This window comes from Dendropsophus ebraccatus, chromosome 4, assembly GCF_027789765.1.
Source record: "Dendropsophus ebraccatus isolate aDenEbr1 chromosome 4, aDenEbr1.pat, whole genome shotgun sequence".
Lineage (NCBI taxonomy): Eukaryota > Metazoa > Chordata > Amphibia > Anura > Hylidae > Dendropsophus > Dendropsophus ebraccatus.
This window is the reverse complement of record NC_091457.1, coordinates 164,121,762-164,145,017: the sequence shown is the minus strand read 5'-3', so window position 1 is coordinate 164,145,017 and position 23,256 is coordinate 164,121,762. Positions and strand designations below refer to the sequence as shown.

The 23,256-nt window shown below is 48.3% G+C and overlaps 2 protein-coding genes across 5 annotated transcripts in view; one reads left to right on the top strand and one right to left on the bottom strand.

Moving 5' to 3' along the window:
• LRRC8B (leucine rich repeat containing 8 VRAC subunit B) overlaps positions 1 to 11,589 on the bottom strand; it is a 19,616-nt gene extending 8,027 nt beyond the window's left edge. Inside the window, exon 1 of the mRNA XM_069967639.1 lies at positions 11,472 to 11,589. The gene's annotated coding sequence lies outside the window, so the exon portion shown is untranslated. The remainder of the gene's footprint in view (positions 1 to 11,471) is intronic.
• The window catches only part of KYAT3 (kynurenine aminotransferase 3), a 26,724-nt gene continuing 14,670 nt past the window's right edge, over positions 11,203 to 23,256 (top strand). Inside the window, exons 1-5 of one of the 4 annotated variants that reach the window (XM_069967642.1) lie at positions 11,203 to 11,428; positions 11,534 to 11,781; positions 18,919 to 18,983; positions 22,467 to 22,611; positions 22,806 to 22,955. In XM_069967642.1, the coding sequence (XP_069823743.1) occupies positions 11,563 to 11,781; positions 18,919 to 18,983; positions 22,467 to 22,611; positions 22,806 to 22,955 (579 nt within the window). In that variant the 5' untranslated portion in view covers positions 11,203 to 11,428; positions 11,534 to 11,562. Of the gene's footprint in view, positions 11,782 to 14,389; positions 14,491 to 14,660; positions 14,737 to 18,918; positions 18,984 to 22,466; positions 22,612 to 22,805; positions 22,956 to 23,256 lie in introns of those variants that run through there. The other 3 variants (XM_069967643.1, XM_069967641.1, XM_069967644.1) reach the window with 3 other exon arrangements.

Here is a 23,256-nt window from a genome sequence, read left to right as displayed (position 1 = left end):
CTGCTGCGTCCTCCTGGATAATGTCAGATACTCTGCAGATTTATGTCAGCCAGGCTGTTCTGGGAAGAGCAGGAACATGGGAACAATTGAAGCGATCCCACGGGAAAGACATGGATGTTTTGTCTGTGAAACAAACGCACAGTCCTGCAGTCTCACTGAAGTGCTGGCGAAGGTGGGGTCCCTCCATCACCGTGTCCCGGCTCCCTCCAGCACCGGGGCCCGGCTCCCTCCAGCACCGTGTCCCGGCTCCCTCCATCACCATGTCCCGGCTCCCTCCATCACCGGGGCCCGGCCCCCTCCAGCACAGGGGCCCGGCCCCCTCCAGCACAGGGGCCCGGCCCCCTCCATCAGCAGGGCCCGGCTCCCTCCATCACCGGGGCCCGGCTCCCTCCATCACCATGTCCCGGCTCCCTCCATCACCGGGGCAGATGGAAATGGATTTGTCATAACCAATGTCTGTGTGGGAGGCCATCCTGCTCACCATCCCGAACCAGGAATAACACAGAAATGATTTAACAGGATGTAAGGTGGTTTTCATTGGAATACTTAATTGAATTGAAGGGGTTTTCTGATTAATTGTTCTATAAATTATTGTTCCTGCTGTACACTCTAGTTGGTACTACAGCAAATATAGGAGGCTCCTGTGAATGTAGTGGGTGGGTTATAGTTAAAGTGGTATAATGCAGTGGTGCACTACCTGCAGGTCTTCAGCCAGTCATCATACCTAGACAACTATGAAAGCATTGTACCAGCTGGAAGACTCTTCCCAAGAACCCTTCTTCTCTAGGACAGTATTAAAATAAGTTCAATAAATCCAGGGAATTTTTGAGGAATTCGTAAATTAATAAATACATAGGCTGCAAAAGAAAAAAATTGGATTTGAGATAAACATGTGATGCCACAAGAACGGGAGACATCTGTTGTTTTTCCAATGTGTCGTCCTGGGCCGGAAAACCAGATAATGTACATTGCATCTGTCTGCGGGAAGTCGGATGTTTCCACGACAAGTTCTCACAGTTCCCTGCAAAAATATCTGACAATAACCCCAAACACAACAAAACAACCATGGGATATGGGATGTGTCATGAATGTGTCGCACCATCATTGGCATAAAAGAAAAAGACCTGAGTCCTGGTTGAATCAGACTGCGGCCTGTGGGTAACGGCCTGGAGGGAAAGAGCAGGGCCATTTCTAGTACTGTGCCAGGCGGCGTGACAGGCGGGGGTGGAGTTCTCACCTCAGTCAGCTCCACACTTCAGGAGTGGGGCAGGCAACATAGCTCATACAGCTTCCTTGCTCCTGCCAGGGAAAGAGAAGACAGACCACCCCCTTCCTGCACCACTGCCTGGGCCTGGAGGAGAGGAGGACTACCCTGCATGTTTTAGGTAAGGGAAAGCGCAGTATACAGGGGGGTCCTGATACAGTACCCCACCCTCATGCCCACTCTATGTACTGTTCAGGGCCTGAAGCCCATATATGCAGAGGGGTGGGGGTTCTTTATGAGCACCAGGCTCTGAACAGTACTTGGAGTGGGTGGGGTGGTGGTGGGGTGTCAGCTGAGGCGCTATACACAGGACAGAGACCCTAGACGTCTACTATCAACACTACTACCACCACCAGCATCATCATCATCATCCTCCTCCTCCTCTCCACCTCTTCCACTCTAGCCTGCTGCAATAGGATTACAGCAAGGATGGCATTACATAAAAAAGCAGCCCTGGTCTAAGCAGTAACCTGTGGATAACGATGTCTAGGTGTGGGGGACATTACATTCAATAGAAGCACTTTGTATATAGAACACATGTATTTACACAAGGTCCAGCTGCCCAGCACTCTATGGATGCTAAGAGATGAGAGGGAAGCCTTTATTTTTACTTCTCAGGCACAGTGTAGACCCTCTAGAGGAGACAGAAAGGAGCTCAGGATACAAGCACATAACAGTCTCTAAACCCCACCCCAATATCTGTATTCCATCACTGAGGTAAGCTCCGCCCCCACTTCCTGTGTTCTGTCCTGGTCTCTCTGCTGCTACAGACAGATGAGTCTACCAACAGGCAATGGGCCGCAGATCCTAAGACTTTAGAGCTGTGTTTCTTCTGTTTTGCTGGTAAATTAAGTAAATGACAAATATGTTAGGAATCCAATGGAGGGAAGTTGTTTAAAAGAACAGTTAACCCCACCCCATCTGTCCGCGGGATGACTCTGGTACTACTGCAAAGAACGAAACTGAGCTACAATAGTGCATATAACCTACGACAGGTTAAGAGACATTCCTCCTATCTTAGACACCTTCACAATATCTCCCCACAATCCTCATAAGCTGATTTAACACTGGTCTATTGAACTCTATGGTTACACTGCAAACATGGTGGATGTCAAACACCTTTTCGGTCCCAATGTGTATAGCCAAAGTGTGATGTGACCATCAACTATGCCAGTTCTCCAAGGCAGACTGAAATGAAATACTAAAAAATGCAAATGTGAACGCCCCTTACGTCTTACATATACTTACATATATCTTCAATCATTCCTTGGCAGAAATCCAGCTCACCAGGTCCTGGCTCTGGATCTTACATGCAGATGGGACATATTCAGCATAGTATTTACATCCTTGTCCGGGGGACTGGCATCAATTATGTAGAATTCCAATCACATTTTTCTGAGTAGATGTTTTCCAGGTCTGAGGACGATCTTCTCACCGGATTACTGAGCAGCCATGTTTTCCAGGTCTGAGGACGATCTTCTCACCGGATTACTGAGCAGCCATGTTTTCCAGGTCTGAGGATGGTCTTCTCACTGGATTACTAAGCAGCGAAGGTTTCAAGGTCTGAGGACGGTCTTCTCACTGGATTACTGAGCAGCGTAGGTTTCCAGGTCTTAGGACGGTTTTCTCACCGGATTACTGAGCAGCCATGTTTTCCAGGTCTGAGGACGGTTTTCTCATTGGATTACTGAGTAGCCATGTTTTCCAGGTCTGAGGATGGTCTTCTCACAGGATTACCGAGCAGCCATGTTTTCCGGGTCTGAGGACGGTCTTTTGACCGGATTACTGAGCAGCGAAGGTTTCCAGGTCTGAGGGCGGTCTTCTCACTGGATTACTAAACAGCGAAGGTTTCCAGGTCTGAGGGCGGTCTTTCCACTGGATTACCGAGCAGCCATGTTTTCCAGGTCTGAGGACGATCTTCTCACCAGATTACTGAGCAGCCATGTTTTCCAGGTCTGAGGACGGTCTTCTCACCGGATTACTAAGCAGCAATGTTTTCCAGGTCTGAGGACGGTCTTCTCACCAGATTACTGAGCAGCCATGTTTTCCAGGTCTGAGGACGGTCTTCTCACCGGATTACTAAGCAGCAATGTTTTCCAGGTCTGAGGACGGTTTTCTCACCAGATTACTGAGCAGCCATGTTTTCCAGGTCTGAGGACGGTCTTCTCACCGGATTACTGAGCAGCCATGTTTTCCAGGTCTGAGGACGGTTTTCTCATTGGATTACTGAGTAGCCATGTTTTCCAGGTCTGAGGATGGTCTTCTCACAGGATTACTGAGCAGCCATGTTTTCCGGGTCTGAGGACGGTCTTTTGACCGGATTACTGAGCAGCGAAGGTTTCCAGGTCTGAGGGCGGTCTTCTCACTGGATTACTAAACAGCGAAGGTTTCCAGGTCTGAGGGCGGTCTTTCCACTGGATTACCGAGCAGCCATGTTTTCCAGGTCTGAGGACGATCTTCTCACCAGATTACTGAGCAGCCATGTTTTCCAGGTCTGAGGACGATCTTCTCACCAGATTACTGAGCAGCCATGTTTTCCAGGTCTGAGGACGGTCTTCTCACCGGATTACTAAGCAGCAATGTTTTCCAGGTCTGAGGACGGTCTTCTCACCAGATTACTGAGCAGCCATGTTTTCCAGGTCTGAGGACGGTCTTCTCACCGGATTACTAAGCAGCAATGTTTTCCAGGTCTGAGGACGGTCTTCTCACCAGATTACTGAGCAGCCATGTTTTCCAGGTCTGAGGACGGTCTTCTCACCGGATTACTGAGCAGCCATGTTTTCTAGGTAAGAGAATGATCTTCTCACCAGATTACTGAGATGTTTCCAGGTCTAAGGACAGTCTTCTCACCGGATTACTGAGCAGCAAAGGTTTCCAGGTCCGAGGATGGTCTTCTCACCGGATTACTGAGATGTTTTCCAGGTCTGAGGACAGTTTTCTCAGCGGATTACTGAGCACCGATGTTTTCCAGGTCTGAGGACAGTCTTCTCACCGGATTACTGGGCAGCGATGCTTAGGATCCTTATTTGGGATAGATCATATTGTGGTATCTGGACTAAATCACATGAGTATAATACATCAAGTGAAACATCTGCTCCGAGGCCGTATATGACAAAGACCTGAGACACCAGGGTGGTATATACTTCTAAGAATAACCTGCCAGTACAGTATGGGGGAGATTTATCAAAGGGTGTAAAATATACAATGTAAAATATTGTGTATCTGCCTGCTCTCAATCTTACATGCAGATGGGACATATTCAGCATAGTATTTACGTCCTTGTCCGGGGTACCGGCCTCAATTATGTAGAATTCCAATTACATTTTTTTTGTGTAGATGTTTTCCAGGTCTGTGGAGGGTCTTCTCACCGAATTACTGAGCATCCATGTTTTCCAGGTGTGAGGACGGTCTTCTCACCGGATTACTGAGCAGCCATATTTTCTAGGTTCGAGAACGGTCTTCTCACTAGATTACTAAAATGTTTCCAGGTCTGAGGACGGTTTTCTCATTGGATTACTGAGTAGCCATGTTTTCCAGGTCTGAGGACGGTTTTCTCACCAGATTACTGAGCAGTGAAGGTTTCCAGGTCTGAGCACAATCTTCTCACTGGATTACTGAGCAGCAATGTTTTCCAGGTCTGAGGGCGGTCTTTTTACCGGATTACAGAACAGCAATGTTTACCAGGTCCGATGACGGTCTTCTCACCGGATTTCTGAGCAGCAGAGGTTTCCAGATCTGAGGATGGTCTTCTCACTGGATTACTGAGCAGCGAAGGTTTCCAGGTCTGAGGACAATCTTCTCACTGGATTACTGAGATGTTTTCCAGGTTTGAGGATGTCTTCTCACCGGATTACTGAGCAGCCATATTTTCTAGGTTAGAGAACGGTCTTCTCACCAGATTACTAAAATGTTTACAGGATAGAGGGCGGTCTTCTCACCAGATTACTAAGCAGCAATGTTTTCCAGGTCTGAGGACATTCTTCTCACCGGATTACTGAGCAGCCATGTTCAGGATCCTTATTTGGGATACATCATATTGTAGTATCTGGACTAAATCACATGAGTATAATACATAAAGCAAAACATCTGCTCTGAGGCCGTATATGACAAAGACCTGAGACACCGAAGTGGTATATACTTCTGAGAATAACCTGCCAGTACAGTATGGGGGAGATTTATTAAAGAGTGTAAAATGTACAATGTAAAATTTTGTTTAACTGCCCGTAAAAAACAATCACAGCTCAGCTTCCAGCTCTGGTAAAATGAAAGAGGAGCTGTGATTGGTTGCTGCGGGCAGTTTACATCAGTGTTTAGTTTACTTAGATAAATCTGGGCCTAAATGACCAAGTATAACGTCTGTACTATAAGGTAACAACTATAAAACTTATAGGGCACAGATCCACCAGACACCTACAGTAAGGATTGTCCAATTACCATACACACCAATTAGCAATTACATTACAACCACCTGCCTAATACAGGGACTCTCTCCTCCTGCTCTGATGTTTTGAAGCCCGGACCCCATAGCCCTGTAATGTGACCCATCTACGCCCAGACCCCATAGCCCTGTGATGTGACCCATCTACGCCCAGACCCCATAGCCCTGTGATGTGACCCATATACGCCCGGACCCCATAGCCCTGTGATGTGACCCATTTAAGCCCGGACCCCATAGCCCTGTGATGTGACCCATCTACGCCCGGACCCCATAGCCCTGTGATGTGACCCATCTACGCCCGGACCCTATAGCCCTGTGATGTGACCCATCTATTCCCGGACCCCATAGCCCTGTGATGTGACCCATCTATGCCCGGACCCCATAGCCCTGTGATGTGACCCATCTATGCCCGGACCCCATAGCCCTGTGATGTGACCCATCTATTCCCGGACCCCATAGCCCTGTGATGTGACCCATCTATTCCCGGACCCCATAGCCCTGTGATGTGACCCATCTATGCCCGGACCCCATAGCCCTGTGATGTGACCCATCTATTCCCGGACCCCATAGCCCTGTGATGTGACCCATCTATGCCCGGAGCCCATAGCCCTGTGATGTGACCCATCTATGCCCGGACCCCATAGCCCTGTGATATACACAAACCCCCATCTGAGCTTTTTGAAGCACTATGCAACTCCCAGTAGTTAACAAAGCTGTAGCTGGTGACATGAGCGGATCGCCAGCGAGACTACATGTAAAAAAAGGTTTTCATTCCATTGAACGCAATGCTATATGCACCCTCAGTAATGTTTCCTAAAAATTATTCTTATAATAACTAAAAAAAAACACCTAAAACCCTTGTACCCCGAGGCATTTGCTATGTCTTGTGCGGTTTCGATGACTATTTAATAAATTTCTAATATACTGATAAAAACCATCCAGAAACATAAGTACAACAACAACTGCTGCGTGTCGTCCCCAATGGTGTCCTGTCCCTGTATCCAGCTGTAGCCAGGGACATGCAGGTACTGCTGCGTGTTGTCCACAATGGTGTCTGGTCCCTGTATCCAGCTGTAGCCAGGGATGTGGAGGTACTGCTGCGTGTTGTCCACAATGGTGTCTGGTCCCTGTATCCAGCTGTAGCCAGGGACATGCAGGTACTGCTGCGTGTTTTCCACAATGGTGTCTGGTCCCTGTATCCAGCTGTAGCCAGGGACATGCAGGTACTGCTGCGTGTTTTCCACAATGGTGTCTGGTCCCTGTATCCTGCTGTAGCCAGGGACATGCAGGTACTGCTGCGTGTTGTCCACAATGGTGTCCGGTCCCTGTATCCAGCTGTAGCCAGGGACGTGCAGATCAGCCTCAGCAAGGACATTATAAGCTCACTACACAGCTATTAAGAGCTTTATGGTTGTTCCCATCGTAAAGAGCTGTGCACTGACCTGTGATCACCGTGCACTATCCATAGTGTCCTGCCCTTCACAATAATTAAAGTGCACCTGTCCTGAGATCTACAGGAGCACGCCATGAGAGTGCCCACTATACTGCCCGTCAGATGAGAGTTTAGGAGCTACACACCACAAATGGGCAGCTAACCCACCTGGCACATGGGCTCCCAAAAATGCCAGAGATAGGTGAACTAAACCAGGAGTACTTCGAGTGCAGGAGAACACCCTCTGGGCACTAACAAAAAGGCTTATATCTTAGATCGCCTGATGGGACGAGGAGAATCGCATGGCTGAGTGCTCCTCTCTTCAACATAACGCAGCAGTCAGGCTCCACAGACTTACTAACATCTAATGCAACAAGATAGGCTGCAGTGAGCTGGGAAGTGAAGCGCTAAGGTGCACTCTTCTCTTGGGTCACTCTAGAGAACTGTGGGGTCTGGACACCTTGACCCCTCACCAATCAAAGCTTTTGATGCGTCGTATGATTTTGTTAAATTGACAGTACCACTTTACAGGGGGTGGGGGTATCCAGCCTGGGATGGGGAACCTGTGGCCCTCCAGCTGTTGCACAACTACAAATCCCATCATGCCTGGACAGCCAAAGGCTTTGGATTCCCATCCTAAAAACAGGAGCCTGAGGCATAGTAGGGAGAACAGCATGGACCACCACTGATCCCTACAGAGGAGCCTGAGGCACAGCATGGACCACCACTGATCCCCACAGAGGAGCCTGAGGCACAGTATGGACCACCACTGATCCCTACAGAGGAGCCTGAGGCACAGTACAGAGCACAGCATGGACCACCACTGATCCCCACAGAGGAGCCTGAGACACAGTACAGAGCACAGCAGGGACCACCACTGATCCCTACGAAGAAGCCTGAGGCACAGTACAGAGCACAGCATGGACCACCACTGAGCCCTACGAAGAAGCCTGAGGCACAGTACAGAGCACAGCATGGACCACCACTGATCCCTACAGAGGAGCCTGAGGCACAGTACAGCGCACAGCATGGACCACCACTGATCCCCACAGAGGAGCCTGAGGCACAGTATGGACCACCACTGATCCCCACAGAGGAGCCTGAGGCACAGTATGGACCACCACTGATCCCTACAGAGGAGCCTGAGGCACAGTACAGAGCACAGCATGGACCACCACTGATCCCCACAGAGGAGCCTGAGACACAGTACAGAGCACAGCAGGGACCACCACTGATCCCTACGAAGAAGCCTGAGGCACAGTACAGAGCACAGCATGGACCACCACTGAGCCCTACGAAGAAGCCTGAGGCACAGTACAGAGCACAGCATGGACCACCACTGATCCCTACAGAGGAGCCTGAGGCACAGTACAGAGCACAGCATGGACCACCACTGATCCCCACAGAGGAGCCTGAGACACAGTACAGAGCACAGCAGGGACCACCACTGATCCCTACGAAGAAGCCTGAGGCACAGTACAGAGCACAGCATGGACCACCACTGATCCCTACAGAGGAGCCTGAGGCACAGTACAGAGCACAGCATGGACCACCACTGATCCCTACAGAGGAGCCTGAGGCACAGTACAGAGCACAGCATGGACCACCACTGATCCCTACAGAGGAGCCTGAGGCACAGTACAGAGCACAGCATGGACCACCACTGATCCCTACAGAGGAGCCTGAGGCACAGTACAGCGCACAGCAGGGACCACCACTGATCCCTACGAAGAAGCCTGAGGCACAGTACAGAGCACAGCATGGACCACCACTGATCCCTACAGAGGAGCCTGAGGCACAGTACAGAGCACAGCATGGACCACCACTGATCCCCACAGAGGAGCCTGAGGCACAGTATGGACCACCACTGATCCCTACAGAGGAGCCTGAGGCACAGTATGGACCACCACTGATCCCTACAGAGGAGCCTGAGGCACAGTACAGAGCACAGCATGGACCACCACTGATCCCCACAGAGGAGCCTGAGACACAGTACAGAGCACAGCAGGGACCACCACTGATCCCTACGAAGAAGCCTGAGGCACAGTACAGAGCACAGCATGGACCACCACTGATCCCTACAGAGGAGCCTGAGGCACAGTACAGAGCACAGCATGGACCACCACTGATCCCTACAGAGGAGCCTGAGGCACAGTACAGAGCACAGCATGGACCACCACTGATCCCTACAGAGGAGCCTGAGGCACAGTACAGAGCACAGCATGGACCACCACTGATCCCTACAGAGGAGCCTGAGGCACAGTACAGAGCACAGCAGGGACCACCACTGATCCCTACGAAGAAGCCTGAGGCACAGTACAGAGCACAGCATGGACCACCACTGATCCCTACAGAGGAGCCTGAGGCACAGTACAGAGCACAGCATGGACCACCACTGATCCCTACAGAGGAGCCTGAGGCACAGTACAGCGCACAGCAGGGACCACCACTGATCCCTACAGAGGAGCCTGAGGCACAGTACAGAGCACAGCATGGACCACCACTGATCCCTACAGAGGAGCCTGAGGCACAGTACAGAGCACAGCATGGACCACCACTGATCCCTACAGAGGAGCCTGAGGCACAGTACAGAGCACAGCAGGGACCACCACTGATCCCCACAGAGGAGCACATATAAAGCACAGCATGCACTGATCCCCAGAGTTATTTGTAAGCTGAACTGGCAATGAATACAATAAATAAAAAACTCTACTGTGCGGTTTTCTGCCCTGTCACCATTTATCTGTCCATCTGAAGGAACGCTATAAAGAAACCACTATGGTCAGTATTGCGGCTGTGATCCTCTGATGTTCTTCATGGTGCATTCATGTCAGGTCTGGAACTTGTCGCTATAGTTCACTGATATTCAAGGGATAAAACCACCGAATAAGAAGACAGATTGGTTAAACTGTGACTTATGCAACAAACATGACATCGGCTTTCATGTGGCCGGCCGACTCCAGCACGACGTGCTTCACATCCGGACGAGAGTCACTGTCCACATCGGGGATGGAAGGGACAGAATGCAGAAGTGGTTCCACCCATCGTTGCTTCCGCTGAATCTGCTTTATCTTATCTGCACACCGTATATTAGTGCGGCACTCGCTGTATCTTTTACGTATTCCTATGTTGCTCCCTCCTTCGCCGACAAGTAACAAATCAAAGGCCGGGTTCACAATAGTGTAATATGGAGGCATTTAGGGCCACATTAAGGGGTATGTTCACACTGAGGGATAGGTGAGAAATTTCAAGCAGAATCCGCGCTTAAAGTGACTGTACCACCAGGCCCAGGATGAAGCACTGGAGGCGGCCGACCCACCCTTAGTGGGAAGAAACTCCAGCCCCTCCATGACGTGACTCCATTAGAATCAATGGAACCCTATCATAGAGGGGCAGGGGTTTCCTCCCACTAAGGGTGGGTCGGCCGCCTCCAGTGCTTCAGTCTGGGCCTTTTGGTACAGTCACTTTAATTTTACACGTATTCCGCTTGAAATTTCACCTGTAAAATATGTACAGAGCAATGTCCCATTATGTTTGATAGGATTTCCTCTCTGTCGTTCACATGGCGCAATTTACACACGGAATTTCTATGGAATCCCATAGAAGTCAATGGGGCTTTGAATTTCCGCTTTCTACTCGCATTCTGCCATTGATGATGAAGACAAATTTTTTTGCAGAAAACTTTCCTCTTCAATTCCCCAGTGTGAACACACTCTAAGGGCCTGTTCACAGTACCAAATCTGCGCAGATGACCTCCAACGGATTGTGTGTGCTTGAACATCTGGCTGTCCCATAGGCTTCATTTTATGTTCTGGCAAATCTGAGCAACCAGAGCACAGCATTCAATCACGAAGCAAAATATGAAATGGTAAAAGCCGGGCTGTGATTGGCTGCGCAGAAAGAAAGCCGTGCTGTGATTGGTTGCTTAGAATGAAAGCCGTGCTGTGATTGGCTGCACAGAATGAAAGCCGTGCTGTGATTGGCTGCACAGAATGAAAGCCGTGCTGTGATTGGTTGCTATGGGGCTGGTCAGGGTTTCTTAGTAACAGTTTCCTAAAGCTCCTGTGCTGTGTCCCGTGTGTAATATAAGGATAACCGCTGAATCCACGGCCAGTCTCCGTCACTAATCATCATAGACTGACATGCACGGTGGTTACCGGGCGCTGACAGCATTGTCAGGTTACACAATAGCCCGGAGAGAGTTGATAAACAGAGACATTGTACATCCCCCCATATCTCCTCATCCCCTCCGTACACCGCGCCTCCCGTATCCGCGGCCGGGCGGTACCGTTAGGTGTGTACAGCGCTGACAGACACACCTCAGCACTCTCACTTACATGGCTCAGCTCCCAGCTATCCTGTGGCCTCTTGTCAGCTGCTTCTTCCTACTCCCTCACAGATGCGGCGCACTGCTACACGCACCAGCCAATGGCGTCTCGCCGTGATCCTAACTTCTCATCCTATTGGTTGTTCTGGCTGTCAGTCAAGACTCATCCACCACTAGCAGAGCCGCGGTTTCCAGCGCCGAGCCATCCTATTGGCTTACGCTTCCGTCAATCACGCCTCCCTGTGGTAACCATCTGTCACCATCCGCCCGCCTCTTCCTCTCTTGCTGGTGAAGTTCCCTGTGACACAAGGACGCAGCCAGTAAGTAAATGCTGTGTGTGAACGCAGCCTGCGGTTCTTCAGTGCACTTGGTATATCACCTTCTTCTATACAAGAGGTGCAGCAGCAGCTTTGACATGAACTTTGCCCTTTGCAGCTGGTGGATGAACAGGCCCTTTAAGTCTCCTGTATCTGCACTGTTTGCAGTGTTTAGAGCGATAGGATTACAGTTTATATCCTGTTTCTAGGATTACACATCAGGGCTGAATTTTATATCAGTGTAATAGTTTTTGGAGTCCTATAGATTCACAATTTGTTTTTAAAGGGGTTTCAGAGATTGCAGAAAATTAAAGGGGTAGTTCTAAAAAATATTTCAGATTAACTGGTCCCAACAAGTGCCACAGATTTGTAATTTACTTCTATGTAAAAATCTCCAGTCTTCCAGTACTAACCAGCTGCTGTATGTCCTGCAGGAAGTGGTGTATTCTCTCCAGTCTGACACAGTGCTCTCTGCTGCCACCTCTGTCCATGTCAGGAACTGTCCAGAGCAGCAACAAATCCCCATAGAAAACCTCTCCTGCTCTGGACAAGGTGGCAGCAGAGAGCACTGTGTCAGACTGGAAAGAATACGCCACTTCCTGCAGGACATGCAGCAGCTGATAAGTACTAGAAAACTTAATTTTTTTTTTTAATAGAAGTAAATTAAAAATCTTTTTGCTGTGACCAGTTTATCTGAAAGAAAAATAAATTTGGTGAACACCCCCTTTAATTGGCGTTATCTGTTATGTAACGATTCAGGGAGAATGACGCAGCAGCCTGTTTCCTGCCCAATGATTCTGTGTAGTCCCAGCCTTGTATGGTCACATGACCCATGTCATGGAGCCCTAGTCTAAGAGGGGTCATTCCCATTGAATACTCGCCTAAATGTGAACTGATTTTGGTAGGTAGGTTTGACACCCCTGTAGGTATTGGACCCTCACTCTCATCGTTCCCGGCACACGCTGGTTGTCTTAAAGGGAACCTGTCACTTATTGTCATACTACTTGTATATCTTTTATGCCCATGTCAATGTATAGGAGTTAGGAACCAGGTGGGCACCATGGGGGTCTCCGGAGGGGCCATATGGACAGCCCTAGTCTTCCAAGTCATCGAGTCCTCCAAGCAAGTCACAAGCACCTGTGATCTTTTCTCTTTGCAATTTTTTTTTTGGGTTGACAAATTGCATCTTTAGCAAAGTTGCTTAACAGATTGTATGGTGGCGGGATTGTATGCATTGCTGACACGTGACCCATGTCACCACCGCCTCAGAATGTGCAGCCTTAAAGGGGTATTCCCCTTGTTTAATCACCCCACCCCTCCTGGAGAGTAACAATTCCTTCCATACATGTCATTACCCTTTCTGTCTCCTTCCCCCAGTTCTGAAACTTTCTGACACCAGTTGATTTGAAAAAAAAAAAAAAAAATCTTTTTTTGCTAGAGTTCCCCTTTAATGTAAATGAGGAAAGTCTACTGCATATCCACCACCGAACTAACACCAAGCATATTTGCAATCTGCAACCCAGATCCATTTTTGCTGATTTTCTTTATGCAATGTGGGGATAAGAGTCTTGGATCTGTCGATGTAACTTGTAAAGGTTTTTACTACGAAGACTCTGCAGCAAATACGCCACATGTGACTCTACCCCAAGCGTCACCCATAATACTCCAGTCATTTTTCCCTGGGCCTACCTGCATCTACCTGGCGTCCGCCCAGTATGTGTCCATGCCTTATTAACAAAAAGGAAATCTGCACCAGCATCTTCATCGGTGAGTGGATGTCATTGCACCTATACCTTATAAACAATGGTGAATACCATTGAGTAAATGTACGAAGAATTGAAGGTGAACTCTGGTAAAATATATATATTTTTTTTTTCTTCAAATTAACTGGTATTAGAAATTTATATAGATTTGTAAAATACTTCTGTTTAAAAATCTCCAGTCTTCCAGTACTTATCATCAGCTGTATGTCCTGCAGGAAGTGATGTATTCTCTCCAGTCTGACACAGTGCTCTCTGCTGCCACCTCTGTCCATGTCAGGAACTGTCCAGAGCAGCAGCAAATCTCCATAGAAAACCTCTCCTGCTCTGGACAGTTCCTGACATGGACAGAGGAGGCAGCAGAGAGCACTGTGTCAGACTGGAGAGAATACATCATTTCCTGCAGGACATACAGCAGCTGATAAGTAATGGAAGACTGGAGATTTTTAAATAGAAGTAATTTACAAATCTATATACATTTCTGGTACCAATTAATTAGATTTTTTTTTTTGCTTATAAGGGGGAAGTCAAATGCCACAATTAATTGTCGAGAAGTTACGAATCTAATTGCTTGGTGAATAAGACATGTTTAGTTTCCAGCACTCTCTATTAGCATTTTCCCACTAGGGGGGGTTCTCCAGCTGTAGCAAAACTACAACCTCCCTCTTGCCATGACAGCCGAAGACATGATGGGGGTTGTGGTTCTGGAACAGCTGGAGAGCGACCGCTTGCAGAACACTGCTATATATGTAAGAAATGACTTTGCTGTTACATTCTAAGTACAATGTAGACATGGCACCACGGTAATTGCTCGGCTAATCCTCTGCCTCTCTCGTTGACCCATCCTATAGGCATGCTGATTGCTTTTCGTGCTGTCTGCCGCCTTGGGAATCGCTCTCAATTGCCGAGGACAGTTCATTCCCCCCAGTTCCTCAGATTTTCCACTACAGGAGTATGTATGGCTTTTTAACATTCCAATGGACTCCTATTTTTGCAGAATTGATTTTGGTTTCGCCGGTGCCGCATTATACCGGGAGGTTATTTTTGGAACCACAAATGTATCCTCAATGAGCGTAACTTCCACATTTGTTTCTCTCGCTCAGAGATATTTTTGTTGTTGTTTTCAGGTCTTTTTTTTTTCCATTGTCCTGACTTGATCGTTATAACATTCTCTCCATACCGCCATTGGGGGGGGGAGGTAAGAGGAATTTACTATTTGTTGATGAGAGCAAACACAAGAATGTTTATTCTACTATAAATATACAGGGACGTGCGCTGTATCCGCATAAGACTCGATAATCGGTTCTAATGAACTGGAACGTTTGTCAGCCCGTGTTCATTTAGGAAAAATGCCGGAGGAGAATAAGGAAATGGAGAGATGGCTGCAACAATCTGGACCCACAAGGGGGGGGGGCATTGCTTATCAAAAATACCAATGTCATGGTGGCGGGGATGGGAAAGTCACTGTTCACGCTTCCAAGATGTGTAATTTAGTTCATAGTTTTAGTCGTTCCATACAATGGAGACAGTCAGTATGCAGAAGAAGGAGAATGTTCTTCTTGTAAAATAAAGGGTGTTCCCCGACACAGTTCATTTATCAGAACAGAGTCATTTACCAAAGTCAGAGATGACTGAAGGACAGACTAATATAGAAGGACCCTGCCCACAAGGGCTTTCAGCCTACGAGGGAAGGAAATGGAGACAGTAGAGGCTACCAATGTGGTTTGTCGTGGTAGTGATGGAGAAGGTAGAGAAAAGGTTTAGAAGGAGGAGCACAGAGTAATGGTAAAAGCAGAGGACAGGTCTAGGGGGAGGAGCACAGAGTAATGGAGAAGGAGGAGCACAGAGTAATGGTGAAAGCAGAGGACAGGTCTAGGAGGAGGAGCACAGAGTAATGGAGGAGGAGAGGAGAGGACAGGTCTAGAAGGAGAAGCACAGAGTAATGGAGGAGGAGAGGACAGGTCTAGGAGGAGGAGCACAGAGTAATGGAGGAGGAGAGGACAGGTCTAGGAGGAGGAGCACAGAGTAATGGAGGAGGAGAGGACAGGTCGAGGAGGAGGAGCACAGAGTAATTGAGAAGGAGGAGCACAGAGTAATGGTGAAAGCAGAGGACAGGTCGAGGAGGAGGAGCACAGAGTGGTGGAGAAAGAGGAGCACAGAGTAATGGAGGAGGAGAGGACAGGTCTAGGAGGAGGAGCACAGAGTAATGGAGAAGGAGGAGCACAGTAATGTAGAAGGCCAATGTAGAGGACAGGTCTAAAAAGAGGAGCACAAAATAATGTAGAAGACAGAGAAGGTCTAAAAGGAGGCACTTAGAGTAATCCAGAAGGGGGAGGACAGGTCTAGAAAGAGAAGCACAGAATAAGGTGGCCAGAAGTTTACACAGAGTAAAACTGGCGGAATTCCGTGGCGGACCCCCAGCCGCGGAATCCCTCCAGCCTCTGTGTCATATTGGCCATCTGTGGGAGGCTCTCACGCCTCCTCTCTCAGCGCCTCTCCACTTTGGAAGATCTGAAATGTCCATTGTTCCGCACGGAGAGAGGCTGGCAGGATTCCGACAGTTTTATTTTGTAGGAACTGGCCCTAATGTAGAAGACTGAGGACAGGTCTAGAAGGAGGAGCACAGAGTAATGGAGGAGGAGAGGACAGGTCTAGAAGGAAGAGCACAGAGTAATGGAGGAGGAGAGGACAGGTCTAGAAGGAAGAGCACAGAGTAATGGAGGAGGAGAGGACAGGTCTAGAAGGAGGAGTACAGAGTAATGGAGGAGGAGAGGACAGGTCTAGAAGAAGGAGCACAGAGTAATGGAGGAGGAGAGCACAGGTCTAGAAGGAGGAGTACAGAGTAATGGAGGAGGAGAGGACAGGTCTAGAAGGAAGAGCACAGAGTAATGGAGGAGGAGTGTACAGGTCTAGAAGGCGGAGCACAGAGTAATGGAGGAGGAGAGGACAGGTCTAGAAGGAGGAGTACAGAGTAATGGAGGAGGAGAGGACAGGTCTAGAAGAAGGAGCACAGAGTAATGGAGGAGGAGAGGACAGGTCTAGAAGGAGGAGTACAGAGTAATGGAGGAGGAGAGGACAGGTCTAGAAGAAGGAGCACAGAGTAATGGAGGAGGAGAGCACAGGTCTAGAAGGAGGAGTACAGAGTAATGGAGGAGGAGAGGACAGGTCTAGAAGGAGGAGTACAGAATAATGGAGGAGGAGAGGACAGGTCTAGAAGGAAGAGCACAGAGTAATGGAGGAGGAGAGGACAGGTTTGGAAGGAGGAGCACAGAGTAATGGAGGAGGAGAGGACAGGTCGAGGAGGAGGAGCACAGAGTAATGGAGGAGGAGAGGACAGGTCTAGAAGGAGGAGCACAGAGTAATGGAGGAGGAGAGGACAGGTCTAGAAGGAGGAGTACAGAATAATGGAGGAGGAGAGGACAGGTCTAGAAGGAAGAGCACAGAGTAATGGAGGAGGAGGAGAGGACAGGTTTGGAAGGAGGAGCACAGAGTAATGGAGAAGGAGAGGACAGGTTTGGAAGGAGGAGCACAGAGTAATGGAGAAGACAGAGGAAAGCAGAAAAGAGCCTCATTAACACCATTGATTTACTGCAATCTAGGTATATAACACTTGTTTGTTCCATGCTTCGCTGTATTGTAATCTTTGTGTGGATACCCGGTGATTGTCCTGTTATGGGGTCTTCTGGTTTTCACGTGATGTGGTTTTTGACTCTGGACCCCCCCCCCTTCCCTTCTCGTTTCAGTCCAGTCATGTGATTTCTGATGAATTTCATCCTCTACGCTGTTAGTGAACCGCTTTATGTTTCCATTAACACAAATCCATCTATTTTAAAGAAATCCATCTCTTTTTTTTCCATAATTTCTGTTCTGGTTGTTCTTTTTGTGACTTTGATTGCTCGAGGTTCAATCTTCCAAACCTTTCTCTGGTTGTTTGCTGGTGGAAGAGCCTTGACTTTTTGCAGGATATTTTGACACAGAGTTGGTCCATACCTGACTTCTTGGCCTTGCAGCTCCCACCACCATGAGAAGTGACAATGAGGTGGCTAGTAGATGACACGGTCTTGGCCATACAAGCTTCATGGCCAAGACTTCAGGTGAGGTCCAGCTCCCTGAAGAATGTACAGAGTTGTCAACATTTTTGAAGGCTCAAAACTCTAGACAAACTCCTTTTATACGGTCAGTCCCATTATTATGGCCACCATCAAATATAAAGAATAACCAAAGTGTGCAGTACGGACAGCAGCTAGATGAGCCAGGAGTGACTGAATAAGATCCTGGCAGGTTGTCACAGGTATCTGGAGTCATGATGACTGCATCATACACCAGCTGGAGGGTTCATAGAGCCAACATCACCATCCAGGTGGTCCCACAGCTTCTGGTTTCAAGTCCAGGTAATTAGGGGTCAGGATAGTACTGAGAAATCTTGGTCTCGTTCTTCCGAACAAAGTTGGACATTTCTAGCCTTGTGACATGTTATGTTGTCTTGCTGAAAGATCCAATCAGCCCCAAAGGATACAATCAGCAAGGATGTGTGTTGGTTATGTGCAGGGAAAGATTCATGCCCAGATCAAATGTGAGCATCTCCACATGGATGAGTGGCCCAGAGCACATCTCCCAGACCATAACGCTGCCCCCACCAGCTTCTGTTCTTCCAGCAATGGTGTTTGTTCTCTGATGTTTTACATCTGAAATACGATCGTCTATCCATTCAATGAAGCAGAAAACAGGACTCATTGGAGAAGACAACCCTTTATCGAACAGGAGAGAAGACAACCCTTTACCAACCAGAGGAGGAGACAACCCTTTACCAACCAGCGGAGAAGACAACCCTTTGCCAACCAACAGAGAAGACAACCCTTTACCAATCATAGAAGAAGACAGCCCTTTACTAACCAGCGGAGAAGACAGCCCTTTACTAACCAGCGGAGAAGACAGCCCTTTACTAACTAGCGGAGAAGACAACCCTTTACCAACCAGCGGAGAAGACAACCCATTGTCGATTAGCAGAGATGACAACCCGTTACCAACCAGCGGAGAAGACAACCCTTTACCAATCATTGGAGAAGACAACTCTTTACCAACCAGCGTAGAAGACAACCCTTTACCAACCAGCGGAGAAGACAACCCTTTACCAACCAGCGGAGAAGACAACCCTTTACCAACCAGCAGAGAAGACAATCCTTTGGTGCGTTAAACACGTCTTGCAGAGTATGGCACCTTATATACCACACATGGCTTCTTTATGAGCTACACGCTGTTGTTGCAGAAAGTAGAAAGTGGTCATGAGAATGGGACTTCACTGTGAAGATGTAAAAATCCTCAAATATGAAATAGGCGTTCTATTTCCTTCTATATGAATGACAAATGTTTTTCCTTTCAGATTACCAGTATGTCCTCGAGACACAAAAATGCGAAACGTATCGAGGGGATCGATGGCAATGTATGGTAAGAAGCCACATATTTATAATGACATCTATTATGTCCAGCTACATTCATGTCATCAGCAGATCAGGATGGCGGGAGGGTCTGACTGCTGGGAAACAATGGAGGGACATGGTACTGAGCGTTCCTGGAGCATGACCACACATAGACATCTGTTCTCTGAGATTAATGAGGTCTGAGTGCCAGGCATACATGGCGCATTTCCATCAATGTTCAGCACTGGCACCATTGCCCTGTTTCCCCGAAAATAAGACATCGCCAGAAAATAAGACCCAGTAGGGGTTTTGCTGAATTGCTAAATATAAGGCTTCCCCAAAAGTAAGGGCCCTATTCCACTGGACGATTATCGTTTGCATAATCGTTAACGATTAACGATCTCAAACGACCACTATTGCGAAAGACCTGAAAACGTTCACTCATTTCCATGGAACGATAATCGTTACTTATGATCGTAATTGCGATAGTTTTTTCTTCGCTATTTATTCGCTATTGCGTTCGTATCTATTGCAAACGACCGAACGATGTCTTATTCAATGCGAACGTTTTGCGAACGAGCAACGATAAAAATAGCTCCAGGTCTTATAAAGCGACCAACTATTTCTCGTTCGGTCGTTAATCGTTAACTACATTTCAACTGAACGGTTATCGTTTAGATTCGAACGATTTAACGATAATCTGAACGATAATCGTCCGGTGGAATAGGGCCCTAAGACTTACCTTTTTATTTGAGAGCATGCCTGCCAGACAGAACACCAGAGCATAAAGCTGTGATTCTTTTTAGCCCACCGCCATTGTCCCCTACCTTCACCATTCATTGCAGAGCAGCTGCATGCAGGTCATGAAGACCGTCATCTACCACCAACCCTGATGTTTCCTTCTGCGGCTGTCACTTGTAAATGTGCAGACAAGACATCAAGAGGCCCGTCGCCTGCCGCCATCCCTGCTGTCCCCTACTGCCTTATGTAGAGCTGCACACAGTCTGCCGTTATCCCACCGCCTGTCGCCATACCGTACACTGTCCCTGCTGTGCTGTATGAATGTGCTATGATGAGTTCCCCCTGGTGGCCAGAGGCCGCCATACCATACGCTCTGTCCCTGCTGTGCCGTATGAGTGTGGTGTGGTGAGCTCCCTCTGGTGGCGGAAGCTGCTATACCGTACACTGTCCCTGCTGTGCTGTATGAATGTGCTATGATGAGTTCCCCCTGGTGGCCAGAAGCCGCCATACCATACTCTCTGTCCCTGCTGTGCTGTACGAGTGTGCTATGGTGAGCTCCCTCTGGTGGCCAGATGCCACCATACCATACACTCTGTCCCTGCTGTGCCGTATGAGTGTGCTGTGGTGAGCTCCCTCTGGTGGCTGGAAGCTGCTATACCATACACTGTCCCTGCTGTGCTGTAGGAGTATGCTGTGGTGAGCTCCCCCTGGTGGCTTGAAGCCGCCATACCGTACGCTCTATCCCTGCTGTGCTGTAGGAGTGTGCTGTGTTGAGCTCCCCCTGGTGGCCAGAAGCCGTCATACCGTCTGATCTGTCCCTGCTGTGCTGTACGAGTGTACTGTGGTGAGCTCCCCGTGGTGGCCAGAAGCTGCCATACTGTACACTGTCCCTGCTGTGCTGTACGAGTGTACTGTGGTGAGCTCCCCGTGGTGGCCAGAAGCTGCCATACTGTACACTGTCCCTGCTGTGCTGTATGACTGTGCTGTGGCGAGCTCCCCCTGGTGGCCAGAAGCCGTCATACTGTACGCTCTGTCCCTGCTGTGCTGCAGGAGTGTGCTGTGCTGAGCTTCTTCTGGTCACCGGAAGCCGCCATACCATACACTGTCCCTGCTGTGCTGTACGAGTGTGCTATGGTGAGTTTCCCCCTGGTGGCCAGAAGCCGCCATACGCTCTGTCCCTGCTGTGCTGTACAAGTGTGCTGTGGTGAGCTCTCCCTTGTGGCCTGAAGCCGCCATACCGAACGCTCTGTCCCTGCTGTGCTGTATGAGTGTGCTGTGGTGAGCAGTGTCTTATTTTCGGGGAAACACGGTATCACCTGCCCTGGGGTGTATATACCACACAGACCTGCAGCTTATTTTAGTCAATGTTCCAACAGTTGTACAACAGTCATCATATAGATACCAAAAGAGGCACCACATAGTAATAAATGACGCCATTATTCTACCATGGAGTCTTCAGAGCCATATCTGCATTTGCCCTAAGTGATATAAGTGCAACACCAAGGAAAAAACGAAGAAATAAGTTAAATTAAAAAAAAAAAAAAAAAAAAAAAAAAAAAAACAGTTGAAAGGGATTTGTGGCGAAGAGGAGGATTGCTCTTGCTGCAGTACATGTGTTTGCTGGCTCAATGCTGCCACCTGTTGGTAAACAAAGAATAATAGTGAAGTCTTATAACGTTGAGTAAAAACTAAATAGAAAACCAAATTAACTCACCTCTTAAATTGTTGCAGTTGAAACACTGCCCCGATATCCCCGCAGCAGAAGGCTTAGCGGTCACGTCATACATGCAGCACTGTGTATCCAAAAATGTCAAAACAGAAATCTCATGGGACAAGCTATACTGTGTGAACATAACTTTAAAGAAGATATAGTGCTTTTGTGGGGGGTTCCTATAATTCACACTCGCTATTACTATTCCTGCAGTGTCATCTGTTTCATCCCAGCTCTGCTGCATCCGTATATTTATTTTCTGTATCTGGGTCATGTGTCCTCTGATCAACCACCATCTTGATTTTAAACTACATCCTCTCCCTTTAAACTCTTCATTCTCCCCATGATGCATCAGCGCAGCATCACATGGCAGCGAGAGCCAGGAAAATCTCTGTATCTCGGTCTGTCTGGGAGGCTGAGCTGTGACCAGGTCCATTATACAGTAGGGGTGAGACAGGAGCCGTAGTATGATCATCATCATCATCATCAGTGACTGATGGGAGTTCATGTCTCCCCCTGTGAAGAGCTTTACTGCTACAGTCCCCTCAGCTTCATTATACAGGAGGTTTTGCTGACTCCAAGAAATACTGAAAATTGCAGATTACTTCTATTTAAAAAAATCTCCAGCCTTCCGGTACTTATCAGCTGCTGCATGTCATGCAGGAAGTAGTGTATTCTCTCCAGTCTGACACTGTGCTCTGTGCTGCCACCTCTGTCCATGCCAGGAACTGTCCAGAGCAGCAGAAAATCCCCATAGAAAACCTCTCCTGCTCTGGACAGTTCCTGACATGGACAGAGGTGGCAGCAGAGAGCACTGTGTCAGACTGGGGGGAATACACCACTTCCTGCAGGACATACAGCAGCTGATAAGTACTGGAAGACTGGAGATTTTTAAATAGAAGTAACCTATAAAATTTGTATAAGTTTGTGGCACTAGTTGATTTGAAAATAATTTTCTCACCAGAGTACCCCTTTAAGGAAATGGGCTCTGTTAAAATGGTGATGGTGGGGGAACAGTGAAGTGAACAACTTTTTCTCTTTTCTCTTTTTTTATCCCAGGGTTGAATTCACCTCACTGGCCTCAGATCCTACAGTCGTCAATCTTGGTCAGGGACTCCCGGACATATCTCCTCCTTCCTATGTAAAAGAAGGTCTGGCCCGGGCAGCGTCTGTGGATAGGCTGAACCAGTACACCCGAGGCTTCGTGAGTGAAACCTTCACTATCTATTTCTATAAATATATTGACCACGTACTCCCCATTTAGTGACTACTCTACAGGCTGGAGGTGGACTATGTCCCCCAGTAACATGCGCCATGTTGGGGAATATATCACACCCCATCAGTGTCCTCATCATCGCACACTATCTGTATATATTGTCCTATATGTGTTGTCCTCAGGGTCACCCGTTGCTGGTTGAAGCTCTCTCTCAGGTTTACGGTAAAGTCACCGGACGGCAGATCAGTCCGACCAAAGATATCCTGGTGACGGTGGGTGCGTACGGCTCCCTCTTCAGCGCCATCCAGGGCCTGATGGAAGAAGGTGATGAGGTGAGTGTTACATGGCTGTATACAGCGTTATGGGTCCAGCCAGGTTCCGTCCTTATGACCAGGCCATAACCTGTAGAATCTATGGCACCTGTATAGTAAATGTGTCCATATGTCTCCCTGGGGGGATCTGGTTCTTCTAGTCTGCAGCATTGTCCACCCTTGCTTCTCCTGGATTGGGGAGCGGCATCTCGGGTAACCAGGGCTTGCTCGCTGCTGTCACCTACCTCTAAGTGAACTGCAGCAAGATCCTTAATGGTTGTGTAACCCTATATCTCTGCCCACATCTGCGCAGTAGGCCCCG